The 17,181-nt window shown below is 59.3% G+C and overlaps 3 protein-coding genes across 3 annotated transcripts; 1 reads left to right on the top strand and 2 right to left on the bottom strand.

Moving 5' to 3' along the window:
• Window positions 1-1,914: 1,914 nt before the first annotated feature.
• On the bottom strand, window positions 1,915-7,198 carry BUD23 (BUD23 rRNA methyltransferase and ribosome maturation factor). Its single transcript, XM_086624395.1, has 12 exons — window positions 7,151-7,198; window positions 7,023-7,060; window positions 6,654-6,749; window positions 6,370-6,452; window positions 6,176-6,272; window positions 5,269-5,365; window positions 4,894-4,944; window positions 4,215-4,300; window positions 3,965-4,010; window positions 3,582-3,643; window positions 2,453-2,542; window positions 1,915-2,301 (listed from the first exon to the last, which is right to left on the bottom strand). The coding sequence occupies exons 1-12, from the start codon at window positions 7,196-7,198 to the stop codon at window positions 2,247-2,249; spliced, it is 849 nt and encodes a 282-aa protein (XP_086480521.1). The 3' UTR covers window positions 1,915-2,246.
• Window positions 7,199-7,271: 73 nt separating this feature from the next.
• DNAJC30 (DnaJ heat shock protein family (Hsp40) member C30) lies at window positions 7,272-8,466 on the top strand. The gene has a single exon (XM_086624398.1). It carries the CDS (start codon window positions 7,272-7,274, stop codon window positions 7,893-7,895), a length of 624 nt encoding a protein of 207 aa, XP_086480524.1. The 3' UTR covers window positions 7,896-8,466.
• A 5,818-nt stretch (window positions 8,467-14,284) lies between these two features.
• On the bottom strand, window positions 14,285-16,650 carry VPS37D (VPS37D subunit of ESCRT-I). The gene is made up of 4 exons (XM_086624396.1): window positions 16,528-16,650; window positions 15,385-15,556; window positions 14,947-15,029; window positions 14,285-14,767 (listed from the first exon to the last, which is right to left on the bottom strand). Exons 1-4 carry the CDS (start codon window positions 16,648-16,650, stop codon window positions 14,285-14,287), a joined length of 861 nt encoding a protein of 286 aa, XP_086480522.1.
• Window positions 16,651-17,181: the final 531 nt, after the last annotated feature.

Here is a 17,181-nt window from a genome sequence, read left to right as displayed (position 1 = left end):
AAGGGCAGGGCTGCTCCAACCCCATGCTCCTCCACCCTGGCTGGGCGCTGTAGCACAGGCACTGGCCCTGTGTATGGTGCCCATGGGTACGGCGTGAAAGGCAGCCGGCTGCAAAGAACACACAGCACTGCGTTCCCCACGCACAGCCGTGCCCAGCAGCAACTCAGACATGTCTTTCCCTGCTACTGTTATCCAAGGTCCCACAATTACAGCCCCTGGTTGCATTCAGTCGCCCTTGGGAAGCGTGTCCAGCCCAGGCTCCCTGCCCTGCCCAGCCCAAGCCCCCAGCGGGTGCAGCCATGGGAACATCCAAGACCGGAGCTCCCTTCTTTCACTCCTGCAACAACTGATGTGAGCTACAGCACTGCAGCCTGTGTGGGAAAAAGGGCTTGGGGCACTGGGACCCCAGCAAGCACGGGTAGACCAGTTCCGGAGGCCCCCTCCAGGGCAGGAGGTAGGCATGGGCAGGGTCCTGGTTCTGTGGGGATGCGTCTGGCTACAAGAAGGGGAGCTAGAGGCAACGCATGAGTGCCCACAGCTCCTGGTCCTGTGCAGCTCCCTGCCATCAGTCTGCGCTCTGCTCTGCTAAGCCAGGAAGAGTGCTGAGCCCTCCTCTGGGAAGCAATAACACTGCTGGCAGGGCTGCTCCTGGGCAGGAAGGCAAAAAAGCTCCTCTCAGGCTCTCGCCCTGCAGCGATGCCCACTGCTAGCACAAGGTGACTTTTTCTTCCAAGCAGCAGCTTTTGTGGCACAAGCTCACATGACATCAGGGCTGTGGCCCACCCCTGTCAAGGCACGAGGCCAAGAACAGCACTGGGGCCATTCTGACACCTGCTCCTTCCTTGTTGGTACCACCACCGCAGCAGCTCCCCAGCAGCAGGAGCCGGACAGGGCCACCATTGGCAGTTCTGCCACTGGCACTTTGCTGGGATCCTGCAGGCAGTGGTGGTGCCAGGCTCCGACGTGAGGGGGGCAGAGGAGCAGGCTGCCATCGCCACCGCACAGGCAGGCTCACGCTGTCCTCACTGTGAGGGGAGGGTGTTTTGGTGCAATAATTACCCCTGCACTACGGGAAGCCCCGTTCAGTTCCTTGTTACCTACCCGTCGTTGCATGTACAGACCAAATCACCAACAGCGTAGTTGTACTTCGGGGAGACATTTCACTTTTTCTTTCCAGCCCCCAACCTCAGACCGCTTTGTCCTTTGGGTTACACCACCTCCGTTCCAGGTGCCACCTGCCCTCCCAGCGCCAGGAGCGTGTCGATGCAGTATTCCACAAACAGTGTGGGGCACGCACAGCTTGCACTCGAACTGGGGATTGGGTTTTTTTGTAATTTATGTACTTGAAGGCTTTCCGAGCCCCCCGTGGAGTTGTACTGTTGCTGTACTGTGAGCTAAGTGTCCTTGTTTTCTATGTGGATCTTGACCCTGGCTTGCTCTGTCTCACTGGGCTGGATGACACTGTATGTTGCCTCTTTTCTCCTTCACCCTTTCCCTCCCTGCTAGCCTCCCTTTTTTCTCCCAAAGCTTTGGGTGCAAAACAGCTTCCCATTTTGTGGAATTTTTATGTAGAATAAACATTTGTAACTGTAAAGCTCTGGCTGGTACCTCTGTTTCAGGGGAAGGGAGGAGGTGATGAAGCTCAAGGGCTGGCGTGCTGACAACCCCAGCACCCTGGGAGCACCAAAGCTTACAGGGTGGGCCTCATGCAAAGTGCTCACAGGAGCCATCACCACAGGAATAACACTTCTGCCATGAGGAAGATTTGCCCTCATAGGACACACACCTTTACACTGCCTGATTCCCTGCCTGCGGGCAGAGGGAAGCTGGCAGGGAACTAGGTGCTATACTCCACCTCAGTACTCGCCTGCACTGAGGGCAGCACACAGGAGACCAGCAACATTTCTCACACACTGACTGTTTAGTGAGGAGGCTGGATATAATGTTCTGGCTCACCTGGAGCTCCAGATGGCTCACTGCACTCTCAGGAAGATAAGCTATGGCTTATGACAGTGCAGACACCAAGTGGCCAGAGCACTGTCTCCCACTCTACCTTCACCAGGGAAACACGGCTGGAAGCTTTGCAGTTGGGTGTTGGGCAGCACCTGAGCCAGTTTACACATTCGAGAGCAACAATGACCCATCCCAAAATGTCCTAGGCCTGGGGTGCCCATCTGTGCCATCCACGGGAGGCTCACTGGAAGGACCAACACACCATCTTCCACGCCAGCAGTGTCCAGAGCAATTCAGAAGCGAGGGCGGCGCTTTCGACCCGTGTATTTTGTGTCTGCTCGCACTTCCCTGTGGAGAAAAGCAGAGAGCAACTAAGCACAATCCACAGGTCATTCTGGGAGGGGAAGGGAAGTGGTTTCATGGCAGGAGTTTGAACAGGTGACAGCAGGCCACTCCAGCACAGTCAGCCTGAGCTGAGGCAGGACCCAGATGAACTTACTTGCCCTGTCGTCGTCTACGCTCCTTCTTCTCAAGGATCCAGTCCCGGCTTTTTTTCACAGACTTGCCCTTGGCGTTTCTGAACCTTGTCCTACAGAGAAAGCAGGCAGCAGCTGGCGAGGAACTGAGGTGGGGGGCACAGCTTTCTGCCCTCGAGGACTGCCACCCAGAACTGGGCATGCCCTCTGCCTCATAAAACCAGCAAGTACCCCTTGCACCAGCCCCACGATGAGAGAGGCTCAGCCAGCCCTGGCTCTCAGCCTAGGGATACCCACCCTCACAGGCTGCAGCAGGCCAGCACTTGTGCCATGTCTAACACACCAGCAGCACGCTAGGCTCTGGGATCTCGGGAATATGGGCTCAAGCACAACCACCTTCCCATTGTCTGCTCTACTCCAAACGAAGCAGACAAAGCCTCTGGCTTCCCAACAAGTTGCCAGTTATGCTACTGCCCTCTAAGATCAGGTACCCTCCTTGCGCAGAGAACAGCAGTGTAAGAGGCAGGAAAACATGGCAGCCACAAGCTCCTGGCAGCCACGACGACTTTCCTCTGGTTTTTGTTCTCTGTCTCTCCCACTGGCTGCAAGAGGGGCTCCTCCCTGCACCACTACCATGGGAGGAGACCTGGCCAGCAGGAGAAATCCCCAGGCCACAGCTAAGCAGAGTTAAGCAAAGAATTTGACACCAGAAGAAAGAGAACATCAGGCTTCATGCACGGCAGCCTGTCTCCCCAACAAAAAAGCAGCCATGCTTGGCATCACCAGCACTACAAACATTCCACCTCCCATCACCACTGGCCTACGCTACCGCGCTTGAGCCAAGTGCTGGACAGAAAGCGCCCCTCAAACTGAACGCTCAGCGGCAGCTCTAGGGTAAGCATTAACAACAGCCCCACGACACCACAGCAAAGCCCCCCAAACTAACTCGCTCCATTCCTTGTGTCTAGGGCCCTTCAGTAAGGCAAAGCAGTGCCCATCTGGCCTGCCAAGGGTTCACCCACTGCCCCCAGTCCCTTCCCTTCAGTCACTTCTCACATGGCAGCGCTGTGGTCCTCAGTCAGTAAAACCCAGCCCTTATACCCCCCCCACTCCTTGCTTGGGGCACTTGCAGCTTCACCCCCAACATGATACCTCTCATTGGTGAACTTGGCGTGGTGTGTCTCTTCTCCATCAGCACACTCAGTACCAAGGCCCTGAAAAGCACAATTGGTGAGTTTCTCTCTCCTCTGGAGCAGACAGAGCTAACAGTCATGCCCCTAAGTTACAGGGAACCCAGGGCTCCGCAAGGGGAAGGTCTGGAACAGGAACAAACTGGTCTTCCAGAAATTGTGGCAAAGAAACCAGGTCTCAGGGAGTGCAGGGGTTAGTGAGACTGACAACAAATATATAAATGAAGTCACAACTGGATGTGCAGAGCTGCCTGGCTCCCACTCTGTGACTTTCATTCGCCCACAGCTCTTTCACGTCACTCAGCAGCCAGAAAGGCACCTCTGCTGTCGCGCGGAGCTCCTCACCTTTGGTAAAACGCCAGATGCCCCAACAAAGAGACAAAGGAAGAACCTGAAAGAACAAGAATAAGGAGCATGAAGCTGAGATTCAGCACACGATTCCCAGTCCTCAAGCAAGACTGAGATTGTTTTACAACAGAGTCAGATCTAAGCTGTAACCTCTGTCCAGGACTGCATCATGGGAGAGAGAACAGCTTGGGAAAAAAATTACTGCTAAACCCAGGCCTTGTCCCAAACACACATACACCGGACTCACTTCTTGGCTTTGGCGCTGTTAGGGTAATCTACCACCATTCCCCCGGTAAAGCCAGCTCTCATGGCTTGGGTCGTAATGAGCTCCAGCTGGAAAAAGAAGCACATGCAAAAGTTACTTAGCAGTCATCCACCAGCAATGCCCAAGAGACCTCTGGGCTCAACCACAGCTAACCGTGCATGCCAACAATGGGTCATTCCTGCTCCTGTTAAACTCTGCACCAAGCTCCCAGTTCTGCAGGACCATCCAGACCCCAGTCCACTGCCTTTATTTGGTTCTCCCTGCTCCTCAGTCCAGCCTGGGTTTATTAGCACAGTAGACTTAGGAGAGAGATACTGGATTTTCCAGCCCTGGGAAGATACAGTTCAGTGCTGATGACTACAGGCCAGTCTTCAAATACAGTCACGTACGGGAAAACTCAGCAGAGCAGATTAAGATTGTATCCAGCCAATTTCTTTGATTTTAAGGCTCAGCCCAAGACAACCTGTGAAGCAACAGAAATTGCATAGGACATTCTCCCCACAGGCTTTTTTGGGGCTGTGGAAGAGCTTTACAGATGGCAGGAAGGACAGAGGCACAGACCCAATGTGGAGAAACATGATGCATTCAAAGTCCCAAACAGCACACGACTTCTCTGCCTGGTTCTGCCTGTACATCTTCCCCACTGACTGATGCCCTGTACCTGTTCTGAGTTCTCGGGGTACAGCTGCAGGACGGCTCGGGATCCTTGGGCCTACAGGAAATAAAGTCAGTCACAACCCTGACTCAGTGCAGGCAACCCCTCTAGTCATGCAATTGCTAGCCCAGATACTAGCACCCACCTCCCCAAAGCTTCCTGGAAAACTCTCCTAGGAGAGCTGCTCGGACTGCAGAGCCACCTCCTCAACAGCGCAGCAAGGCGCGGGGTAGCAGCAGGGATCACAGAGGCATGAGACACCATGCAGACAAGGAGACAGGAAACGTGTCCTACTGCCAGTACCTGACTTAATCTTGCTAAAATGCACAAGTGAGGATGTAAAAGCCAGCAGAGGCCTGACTGGGAGAGCATGACACTTACCAAAGCAGTATAAAGAGTTGAGAAGAATCGATAAAGGCGTTTTGGAGGGCTGTGTGATTTCTTATCAGCATTACAAAGCCACTGCACGGCGGAAATACTGCAAAAGAAAACAAGACCCCTGGGACACTGAGCCATGGATTCTTTCGAAGAGCCTGCCACCTCCCTTTGAGCTTACTTCCAGCACTAAGCATGTGCTAGGTTTCAGGGAAATTATTTCATTTTCTCCATATAGCTTTGCCTTCTGTTTTGCAGTTAGATGAGCCCCTCTGGAGACTCACTACACCAAAACCCAACAAGGCACAGTAGTTATTCGAGCACAAAAGAATCACCAAACATCCCCTTTAGGCCAGGTGCTCAAATAATTCAAGTGCTTAGCTGTGGCCCTTGCATGGCCACACAGGTTTTGCCAATAAGCAATCCCAAACAGAGCAGTCAGATCAGCAACGGACAGTCCCTGCTCCTTCCCAGCACCTTTCTGAGGAATTCTCTAAGCAGAGAAGTGTTTCTGTCCCCTTCACCTCGCCCTTCACTCCAAAACCAACCCTCAAACCTTTGATCCAGGGACTGACCTTGCAGCTGACCAACGGTACAGACATACTTTGTCTTCCTCCTTGGAGCTGGTCTCAACCCTCCTGACAATATCCCTAATTTTATTTTATTTACTCCAATAAACTTCCTAACTCACCAGCACAAAAATAGACAAGCATCACTTGGGAAACAGCTGTCAAAAGCCACTTCTACCATCCAGAATCTCAGCAGCTTGTCCCAGAGAGGTGGAGTCAAGTCACATGGAGCAAAGACAGCGACTGGTAAGGGCAGTTACGCACCACGCGTGAGCCATGTGTACCGTACAAACGAGGAGGTTATGTGGAGCACCACGAGAGCTCGCTCATGTACACAAACACACCTGATACAGCCGTCAAACGTGCCAGGCCTGAAGGGAATGCCATGACCCACATCTGCGAGGAGAAGGTCTCCTTCCACCTCCCTCTCCATAGCCACATCTGCATAGAACAGAGCATGGCTTAGGCAACCAGTTCACACTTTTGGGGACCACCTCCGAGGCGAGGCAAGCGAGGGAGGGGAGGAGGGCCTGCTCACCCAGCATGGCCGGGCTGATGTCCATGCCAATCCAGTAGTGACCCTCCTCGGAGATGTAATCCCCGCTCAGCCCAGAGCCACAGCTGAGAAGAGGGAGGGAGGGAGGAGAGCGCAGTGACCATGGGCCGAGTCCAGGGGCCACCCCAGTCCGCTCCTCTTCTCCAGCCCACAACAGAGACACCAGTACCGCGGGGCACGGATGCTCCCGGCCGCCGGGCGCCCGGCTGGCCCCCGCACCGCGCCCGGAGCCTCGGACGCCCCGTGCGCCCCAGGCCGCCACTCACCCCACGTCCAGCAGGAGGCACGGCCGGTCCTCGGGCAGTCCCAGCAGCTCCACGGCCCGCTCCGACATCTGCGACTGGATCTCCACCACCCGGGAGCTGCAGGGCACGGGCAGGGCACAGGCAGCTGGCGGCAGCCCCGCGGCGTGGCACCCCCCGCCACGGCCGCGGCGGGATTCCCACCCCCGGCCGCCCCGCCGGACCCGGCCGCCGCTGCCGCACGGCGCGCTCGCCCTCCCCGGGCCTGATGGCGGCACCGCGCCCCCGCCCCCGGTGGGCTCCCCCGCCGTGCGCCCCACGGCAAAACCCCTCGCCCCCGCCGGCGCCCCGCGGCAGGAGCCCGGCACCCCCCGCGCCATCGCCCCGCCGTACTTCTGCGTGTACTTCCGCGCCTCGGCCTCATCGTAGAACTGCAACGAGAGAGAGGAGGGCGAGAGGCGGGGGCGGTGAGGCCCGGGACCCCCGGGCGGCCCGACCCGCTCGCCCGCCCGGCTGCTCACCAGCTCGGGCGGCCCGCGGTGCTCGGGCCGCCGCCCGCCGCTCGCCATGCCGCCGCGTGACGTCACTTCCCCGCGCCGCGCCCGAGATGGCGGCGGGCCGGCGCTGAGGCGCGGCGGAGCGATGGAGCCGGCAGCGCTCGGCCGCCTGCGGCGCCTCCTGCCCACCGCCCCGCGGCCCGGCCTCGTCCCGCCGCCGTCCCGCGGCGGGCAGACGGGCAGCGGCGGAGCTCCGCGGCCGCGCCGCGACCTCTACGAGGTGCTGGGGGTCCCGGCCACGGCGACGGCGGCGCAGATCAAGACGGCGTACTACGAGCAGTCGTTCCGCTGCCACCCCGACCGCAACGCCGGCAGCGCCGCCGCCGCCGCCCGCTTCGCCGCCGTCAGCGAGGCCTACCGGGTGCTGGGCAGCGCCGACCTGCGCCGCAAGTACGACCGCGGCCTCCTCAGCTCCGAGGGGCTGCGCGGCGCCCCCCAGCCCTCGGGCCGCCCGCCGGCCCCCGCCCCGCCGCCGCCCCGCGCCCCGGCCCGCCGCTGGCCCGGCCGGGTGCCCTTCGACTTCGACGCCTTCTACCGGGCGCACTACGGGGAGCAGCTGGAGCGGGAGCGGGCGCTGCGGGCGCGGCGGGAGGAGCTGCGTCTCCGCCGGGAAAACGCCACGACCCGGGGGAGCTTCCAGCTCCTCTCTGACGTCTCCGTCGGGCTCCTCTTGTTCCTGGGCTTTGCTATCCTCTACGGCCTCAAGTGACAGCGAGGTGCGGCGGGGCTGGGCGACCACCGGGGCACCCACCCAGGTCCGCTGCTGCTGCAGGACAGAGTGTCACCAGCGAGTATGGCAGCGGCTGAGGGGTGTCCCCTGCACCCGCACAGCTGGCAGGCACCCTGTATGGGGTCTGCTCCTCGAGCTGCGACGTTTCCTCTCTGCCAGTGTGACCTTCAGACACAGTACGTGGCCAGCAGGCACCATGCATGGGCTCTGCTCCTCAGGCTGAGACATGTCCCTTCTGCCGGTGTGACCTTCGGAGGTGGTGCACAACCAGCCGGCTCCATGTGCAAGGTCTGCTCCGTGGGCTGGGACCTGACCCCTCTGCCGGCATGGCCGTCGGGCACAGAGGCAGCGTGTGGCTGTGATGTGACCTACACAAGTGTGAGCTCTGCTCCGCAGGCTGCGATGTGCCCCTGCCACCAGCGTGACGTAGCAGATGTGGTGTAGGGGCTGCATTGTGCCCCCTCTGCTGATATGACATGTAGACACAGTGCCTGACAGATAAATGCAGTTCATGGACTCCGCTTTGTGGACTGTGACGTGTCCTTTGGCACAGCTGTTGGACCTTGGTGGGAACCACGTGCCTGTTTTAAGCCACAGCAGCGATTAAATGGCTGTCAGTGGTGTTTGTGTGCTGTGTGTGTTCGTGGGGGGTGCTCTCACTGGTGCTGAGTTATGGCTCCCTGTGGCTTTCTGTTAATCCGACACTTGCCACCTCTGTGCTGTCACACCTGCTGTTGACTACATCTTTGGGGAATTTGAGGTGTGTTGGTCTCCAAACTGCATCATTGCCCTTGTCTGTCCCTGTTCAGGGCTTGCCTCGCTGTGTGGCGAGTATGGACATCTTGGAATCAGCAGCCTCAAAGAAGGAAACCTGGGCCCATGGTGGCTCATGTCCTAGTCAGCGTGTGACATCGCCTGGAGGTGCTGCCCAAAACACTTCTGTGTTTGGAACAGCCTGTCCTGTCTAGGGCTTGACCATCCCGCATAGGCGTCCGTGGCTGGGAGTGGTGTGCTTCTGAGCACGGAGTGGCATTATTTATGTTTTACATGGACCTAAGCATCGTTTGCACATCAGAGTATTTGCCTATTTAAGTGTCAAAGTGTTTTAGGAACTTTTGTTCTCTCATGTCTCTCAGACCAGAAGGTCTTTCCTTGGGTGAAGGTTTCACCTGTGCTATGCGGGTACTATATGGAGTGAGCAAAGCTTCATGGTAGTGAACTCTAAGCGTGCCAAAGACTTCATCTCCGTTACTTTGCACTGGATTTGCTAGACCTGGCTGGCAGCAGCCTGTGCAGGAGCCAAGCCCTTGCCTCTCACTACAGTGACCCTGGGTTATGTTTTCTCCCAATACAGACATGTTAAAAGCAAATGCCCTGTGTTTTCCAGCTGCAGAGTTCTGTGATACTGAACTGAGCTGGAGGCAGGAGCATGGCACGGAATGTAATGTGTACTGGTACAGGGTATATACCATACAGGAGAGCTTTCTGCCTTTTCTGGAAAGCACTTCCAGTTGCAGACTCCAGAGACTGGTGCGTGTTTGGAGCAAAGTCAGCCCAGGGGCAGAGAGCACACTTTCCAGGATCCTCTCTGGCAGTCAGTCCATGCCTCTGTGTGGGATTATAGTCCCAAAGTGTCAGCATGTGAAGAGCAGGAGCCTGACGTTCAAAGTAATTGGTTATGGAGTGAAAATCTCTGGAGTTGTGGGTCTGTGTCACACACTGATGTGTTTTTATGCTATAAACCAAGTCACTTGGTGGCAGAGTTTGACAGGAAATCTCTTCTAGGCTGGAAAAGCTAGGGAAGTCCATGGGAAGCGGTGGGTACTAGGGAGTACCTCTCCAGTTCCTGGTGTCATTGCTTGTGGATTTTAAGGCAGCCCTGCCAAACAGAAGGTGTCCTCTGGATTGATCTTTCTTAAATCCCTGTAGTGCTGAGGCCTGGGGCTGTGGACTGTTCCCGCAGACAGGCTCCATTCCCAGTCCTGAGCCAGCTTCCCAGCAGACAGAGGGTCCGGTGCAGTGCAGCATGAAGCACGAGGAACTGAGGCTAGCTGGTGTGCTGCCTGCATTGCTCTGCCTCCTAACACTGGGACGAGGAAGAGCTGCTCCAGTAAGCCGGCTGGGCTGACTCTCCTGCTCTGCCTGGTGCTTGCGTCTGAAATCGGGGGATGAAGTACGCGGACACCAAAACTGAGCTTTCAATGGGTGGTTTGGGTAGTTCGTATTACTGGTTCTTGCTCTTCTTCCTCAGGTCTCCATGATGTATCCTGAACATTAAAGATATCCAGCCGTAAACTGGTGACCAAATGACAACATCTTTCTTTTGGTGGGCTTCAGTGGTAAATATTCCTTGTACTTGCTGGAAAATGGAGGGTAGGGGACAGGCTGGTGTTTCACGCAGTGACTGCAGCAGGTTGAGGAAGAGGGTGGGGAGGGAGGTCCTGTTTCCCTGAGGCTATGCTGAGAAGGGTGGGCATGCTGCCTGCAGTCAGTGGAGGGTGGGTAGGATGGCCTCCCCGGGCCACCATGGACTTCATTCCTGCCTGCTGGAGACCCGTTCTGTGCTGCCTCTGAAACACAGGGGTTGCTGTGCCCTTGAGACATACCCTCTGTGCTCACTGCGCTCTCTGTACTCATGTGCTGCAGACAGCGCATAGTTTTGCTGCTCAGTGTGGTCAGAGGAGGAGAAGCAAGGCATGCAGGGTATGGAGGGATGCTTTGGGGCATCCAGTCTGTCACTTTTGGGGTGCTATGATGTATACCTCTGTCGTGGTTTAGCCCAGCCAGCAGCTAAGCTGCCATGTGGCTGCTGGCTCATTCCTCCCTGCCCTGGTGGGGTGGAGAGGAGAAAAAAAACTTAACAAAAGACTTGAGGGTCAAGATAAGAACAGGAAGGGATCACTCACCGACCATGGGCCTGGGCAAAACAGACTTGGCTTGGGGACAAATCAATTTAATCCGTTAACAGTTACTTCAGAGAGGTTAAGAAGAAACAAAGCCAGATCTTAAAAACACCTTCCTCCACCCCTCCCTTCTTGCAGGGGGACAGGGAATGGGGGTTGTGGTCAGTTCAGCACATGCTGTTTCTGCAGCTCCTTCCTCAAGGGGGAGGACTCCTCACATTCTTGCCCTGCTCCAACGTGGGGCCCCTTCCAACAGGAGGCAGCTCTCCACAAACTTCCCCAACGTGAGTCCTTCCTGCAGGATGCAATCTTTAACCATCAGATTGCTCCAGCGCGGGCTTTTCCCATGGAGTCATGGCTTCTTAGGGTACAGCCACCCACTCTGGTGTGGAGTCCCTTCTCATGGGCTGCATATGCATCTCTGCTTCACCATCAGTCTCCAGCAGCGTGAGGTCCTTTCTCACAGAGACAGTCCTCTATGAACTCCTTTGGGTGCAGCCACCTGCTCCAGCGTGGAGTCCTCCATGGGCTGCAGATGCATCCTTGTACCACCATTAATCTCCATGGGCTGCTGGGGGACCATCTGCCTCACCACAGGCTGCAGGGGAATCTCAGCTCCAGCACACCTCCTCCCGCTCCATCTTCACTGACCTTGGTGTCTGTGTAGGGATTAAATCTGGCTCCTGGTAGGTTGTGGGTGCTGGCCGGGCTGGGGGCATGAGGGGCAGAGGCAAGGAGCTGCAGGCTGGGTAAGTAGGGTCCTGAGCAGCACCAGAGGGATGGCCATTGTGTCCCCCCCTAGAGGTGCTGGCCTGGCAGAGACAGGGGTGAGGGAACAATGGCTGGGACAGCCCCAACTCTCACCTGCCCTGGGATCTGTGGGCAGAACTCTGCACCCTGGTCTTGCTGGTGCTGTGCCTGTGGTGGCCCTACTCCCCAGGGGAAGGGCCACACGGTTGGTAGCACCTGTGGATGGGGGGCAGGTCTCCCTCCCTTCAACTGCATCCCCTGCAGCGACTCCTCTGTTAATAGAGTTAACAGTTAACAGAGTTTCCTCCGTCAGAGCCCTGCTGCCTGCACAGTGCAGCAGTGCGTGCTGCAGAGGGGCCCAGCTGGGACACCCTGTCACCACCCCTTCCTGGCTGGCCCCAGCCCAACGTTTTGCATCCCCCACTGACCTGGGGCTGCAGCTCAAAGGATCTCCTGGAGGGTGTCCATGCTGGGGGCACCCTTTCTCTCCCAGGTGTCCTGTCCCTCCTGGGCTGTGGACTGCTGCTTACCCAGCCTGGCTTCTGAAAGCCAGGTGGGGGGGGAACGGGGAGGCCACAGAGCCTGCAGGGCCAGCTCCCTGCCTACCCCTCCGGGCTTTGGCTGCGCACCAGCTGGCAGAGGGGCTGAGCTGGCCCCAGGCTGCTGCCTGGCCCAGTGCAGAAATGAATGCAGGTGCACACCTGGTGGCAATGCTTCCTCGTCCCCAGGGTGAGGGGGGGCATGTTGACCCCCCCTTAACATGGCCCTGAGGGGCAGGCAGCACTTGGTGCAGGCAGGGAGAGCCACGGTGCAGGCAAGGAGGGGCACAGAGGGATCACCCTGTGCCGCTGCCAGCTCCTGCCTGTTACCAGTGTCTCCATCATGTGCCCCGTGCAGGACTTTGTCCTCAGCCCAGGCCTGCCTGCGGAAGGGGCTGGAGCTGCCGCTACGGTAGGGTGCTGACTGCGCACTCTGGGAGCAAAGAGGCAGACGCCCACCGCTGCCACCTTCCGCAGGGGTGCAGGGTGTGCTAGTGCTGCACCAACGCTGCCCACCAGGACCACTGCAGCTGGGGAGTCCGGCCACTCGCCTGGGGCAGTACATGCTCCAAACTGGACAGGACCAACTCCAGGGTTGGAGGAACCTCCCCAGGGCAGGGGCTCGCCTCGCTTGGCAGCTTCCCAGTGGTTAAAGGACCTTGGCTGAAGTTGGGTGGTGGCCAGCCCAGCAGGACCCTGAGGCAGAAGGTGCTCTGTGAAACCCCATATATTCCAGTGACTGCCATCTCCTCGCCTGTCCATAAAGCCACAGCAGCTGGTCCCCAGTGTATCCTAGCCTTAAACCTGTTTAACTGGTTATATTTGATGAGTGGCTCCAGTCCCACAAATGAGGGCTTGAGTTTGGAGTAAGAAGGGAGGGGGTGCCCTCAGTGGTGGAGGGGGTGATCAGACACTGCAAGACAATGGTCTATATTTTGGGGTGCTTTGTGGTCAGAGCCAGGGTCCCTTGCCGCTTTGGATGATTTCTAAGAAGTCTACCTAACAGTGCCAAGCTGCAGGGTGGGCAGGCAACTGGGAAAGAAGAAAAAAAAAACACACTACAACCAGACAAGGACTGAAAGCATGAGAAGAGCCTGAAACCAGATCGAAAGGTAGGAACAGCAGAAGAGACACCCCAGAGCAGGGAACATGTACTGCAGAGTGCCCAGGGCTGCAGCTGGAGGAACCAGGGCTGTCCCCCCCAGCCTTGTCTCACCATTCATTGCACGAAATTAAGGAAAGCAACAGAGGAGCCTGGGATGAAACAAGATGAGCTCAGGCCTCCTGCTGCCTTTTCCAGCGCTGGCTCAGGTCAGGGCTAGTGCAAGAGGATGAATGGGGAATGGGTACTAAAAACACTGCAGGGCTGCACAGAGGCTGATGAGACCAGTTGCTGCAGAGCCATGAGCGAGCCTGGCTGGCTGTGGGGTACAACTCTTCACGGGGGTGAGGGCTTGGCTGCTGGCACAAGGCATCTCTGGTTACCAAAAGTCTTTCAGCATGTGCGGGGCTGAACTGCTGGGAGATGGTCCCTGGCACCTGTGTGGAGGAAAATCACACTCACTGCCCACCTTGGGGGGGCTCTCACCTTCCCCAAAGTGTTGATGGGCTGAGCCAAGTGCAGGTGCAACACCTGGGGGCTTCCCAGGCTGGAGGATCCTCCTTGACTGCCAGTCACCTCCAAGCCTGGCAAGCATCCTCCCCACAACGACTTCCTCCCTGCCTGTCCCATCCCATCTGTTCATAGCCAGAGCCAAGGGGTAACACAAAGTGTGGAAAAGAGGCTTTATTTAGAAAGCACATGGCACCCAGTGCTCCTGGGCCCTCTTCCCTGCTGTCTCCCGCTTGACTGATCCTGTTGACATCCCTAGAAACCACCCGCCCCTACCTCCTGTCTCTGTTCCTCTTGCTATGGATGCAGAGACCTCCCCACGAGCAGCTCCCCAAGTGCAGGACCCAGTGCCCAGCTAAGGCACCTGCCCCATCCCACCCCCGGTAAAGCACCTCCATCCCCCTGTGAGCACCCAACCCTGTGCCTGCCCAACAGACACTGCAGCCCCTCAGAGCTGTGCCAACACCATGCACCCACCCCACATGCTCCCCAGCCAGGGTGTTCCTGTGCAGCCCCCGTGAAGGCACAGGGCCAGGAGGGGGGACATCCCCTGTCCCTGCCCTGCTACCGGTGCGGAGGCTTCTGCTTCTGGTGTCGTGGCCACTGCTGCCTGCGGAAGGGCTGGGGACTGAGCAGGGGGATGTGTCCGATGAGGTGCAGGGGTGAGCCTGGGCTGGGGATCTCAGAGGCGGCTGGCTGGTGTCCCAGGGCTGGGAGATGATGTCTGGGAGGCGCAGCCGGCATGGCAAAGGGCACAGCAGCCTCCGAGGGGATGAGAAAGGCGGGCACAAAACCGTAGGAGAGATCGAAGGCTTTGGGGGCTACTCCACTCCGCAGCGGGGCAAGGCGGGCTGGTGCTGGGCTAGCCAGGGCACCTGGGTGCCCCATGGGGCCCGCGGGGTCCCTGCCCACCTGGTCCTTCTGCAGCAGCTCCTGCAGTTTCTCCAGCTGCGTCCGGCAGACGTGGGAGCGTGTGCGGCTCTGGCAGAAGGACTCCAGAAAGGAATCAAGGGGCAGGTCCTGGGCCAGGAACTGCTCTATCTGTGCCTGTGGGACAGGCAGCGGGACAGCATCAAGCCAAGAAAGCCATGGGATGACAGAGGGAGCCCAAATGGCTGAACACCCCCTGGCCTCTTCTGCAGGGCCTGGCACACAGGAGGGCATGGAGAGGAGTCCGGGGCCCAGCTGAGGAAGAGGCAGCAGCACAGGGGTCTCGCCTGACTTACCTCTGACTCCGCCTCGGAGGCATCAAGCTTGGCTTGAAGATGGCCTAGGGCGCTCTGTGGGCTCCACTTCTCCAGGTACTCCTCTGTGTCAGCAGGAGACAGGGCTGCCAACAAACCTCCCCCTGGCTGCCCCCACTGCTGGGGCTGTGGTGTTTTCCATCCCCAAGCACCAGCTTCTCCTCCCCCCACCCCTGCACTGAAACACCCCCAAACATATTCCTGGAGCCACCTGCCCACCAAAGCCTGCGTCCCACCACAGCACAGGTCCCAGCTGAGGGTTGGCTATGTCACAGGCAGCGTCACCCCCCACTGCTCCTGACGATGGCCATTTCCCCAGGGCAGGCTTGAGGGTACTGAGCCCACCCGGGACCTTGTATTAACGCAGGTTGCACTGGCTGTGCCAGGCTCTGCCTTCTCCAATCGCTGCACCCCACTCACCCAGGCGCTGCTGCTTGTCCCAACATGACTCTCGTATCTCCCGCAGCTCCTGGTACTTGATGGCTAGGGAAGCCTTCCCGTCCTCCAGCCGCGGGCGCAGGGACAGGTTCACCCTGGCCAGGGTGCAGTTTGAAGCCAAACACATCTCCCGCTCCAGCTGCAGACTCTGAAACTGTGGGGATGGGGAGGGGGCAGCGTGGGTCAGCATTGGGAAAAACAGGCAGAACCAGTCAGAGCTGGCAGCCTGCCAGGAGGGGGTCCACCTCCGTAGGGGGATGAACCCTCTCCTTCTACACTGTCCCCATCCCTCTGCTCTGCCTGGAGAGGAGGCGAGTCCCACAAGGGATGCAACGGCTGGACCCAGGCTACGCACAGCACAGGGCAGCTTACCCTGAGTACGGCAAACCCCACGGTGGGCTACCCAGCGCCCTTTGTAGAGGAAAGGGCTCATGAGCTAACGGGGATGCCAGGAGAGAGACACACACCCTCTTCTCGCTGCGCACACAGCTTCCGCCGACGCAGCGAGGGGAGCGGAGCGTGGTGCCGGGCTGAGCTGTGAGAGGCCCAGGGGAAAGATGCTGAGATCAGGCTGAGAACGATTTCAGAATAACCTGACCCTGTTCCCGCGGAGGAGCCCCAGGAACCGCTGGAGCCAGGGAGCACTCGGGGCTCATCCCAGCTGCAGGGAACAAAGCCGGGCACGGCGAGGGGCCAGGGCCTTCCAGCCTCCTACAAATCTCGGGGCAGCGAGAGCAGCGGGGGCAGCTGCGGTAGCCCTGCTCTGGGTTTTGGTGGCCCGAGGCTGCCTGGCAGGCGACGGCTGCCGAAACCCCGACCAGCACCAGGAGCCCCGGGGCAGCCGCCGGCCGGAACCCCGAAGCCGAGGTTTTCCCGCGGCCGCCCCGACCCCTCCAGTGGGTACTGGTGCTCCTCCAGAGCCCCCGGGCTCCGCAGGCGGGATTTCAGGCATCAAGGGAAAACCAAGGAGCCGCGGTGCCAGGGACCGGCAGGTGATGCCCGGCCCCGCAGCGCCCGGTGCCCGGACTGCGGGCGGCTCCATCCCGCCGGGGGGCGAGCGCTGCACGGCTCGGCTCGGCTCTGCCAGCTGCGGGTCAGGGACCCCCGCCCCACCCCCGGCGGTACCTTCCTGCTGAGGCGGGCGGCGCGCTGCAGCCGGGGCTCGTCCTGCAGCAGGGCGCGGAGCTGCGCGGTGCTGAGCGCCCCGAAGCGGCGCGGGGAGCCGGGCGGCGCCGCGGGCCGGGACATGGGCCGGGACATGGGCCAGGGCACGGGCTGGCACCCCCCCGCCGCCGCCGCCGCCACCGGGAGCCACTCGCCCCCCGAGCCCGCCCCCGCCGCGCACCGCCCCCCGGCCCCGCCGGCCTTAAAGGAGCCGCAGCCGAGCACACGGCGCTCCGGTTCTGCACCGGGCCGGCCCCGCTGGGGCGGGGGGAAACGGCGGCGCAGCCCACTGCGTGCGTCCTGCTCCCCGCTGCGCGCATCCTGCACTTCAGCCCACCTCGTGCGTCCTGGGCACTGCGCTCTGCTTTGTGCACCCAGCACCCTCCTACGAGCATCCTGCAGCGCACCCCACCGCGTGCGTCCTGCACCTCCACGCATGTATCCTGCACTGCACCACACTGTGTCCTGCACTGCACCACACTGTGTGTGTCGTGCACTGCACCACACTGTGTGCATCCCGCACTGCACCACACTGTGTGTGTCGTGCACTGCACCACACCGTGTACGTCCTGCACTGCACCACACTGTGTGCATCCTGCACTGCACCACACTGTG

The sequence above is a fragment of the Tauraco erythrolophus genome, chromosome 21, assembly GCF_009769465.1.
Source record: "Tauraco erythrolophus isolate bTauEry1 chromosome 21, bTauEry1.pri, whole genome shotgun sequence".
Lineage (NCBI taxonomy): Eukaryota > Metazoa > Chordata > Aves > Musophagiformes > Musophagidae > Tauraco > Tauraco erythrolophus.
This window is presented reverse-complemented; position numbering and strand designations above follow the sequence as displayed.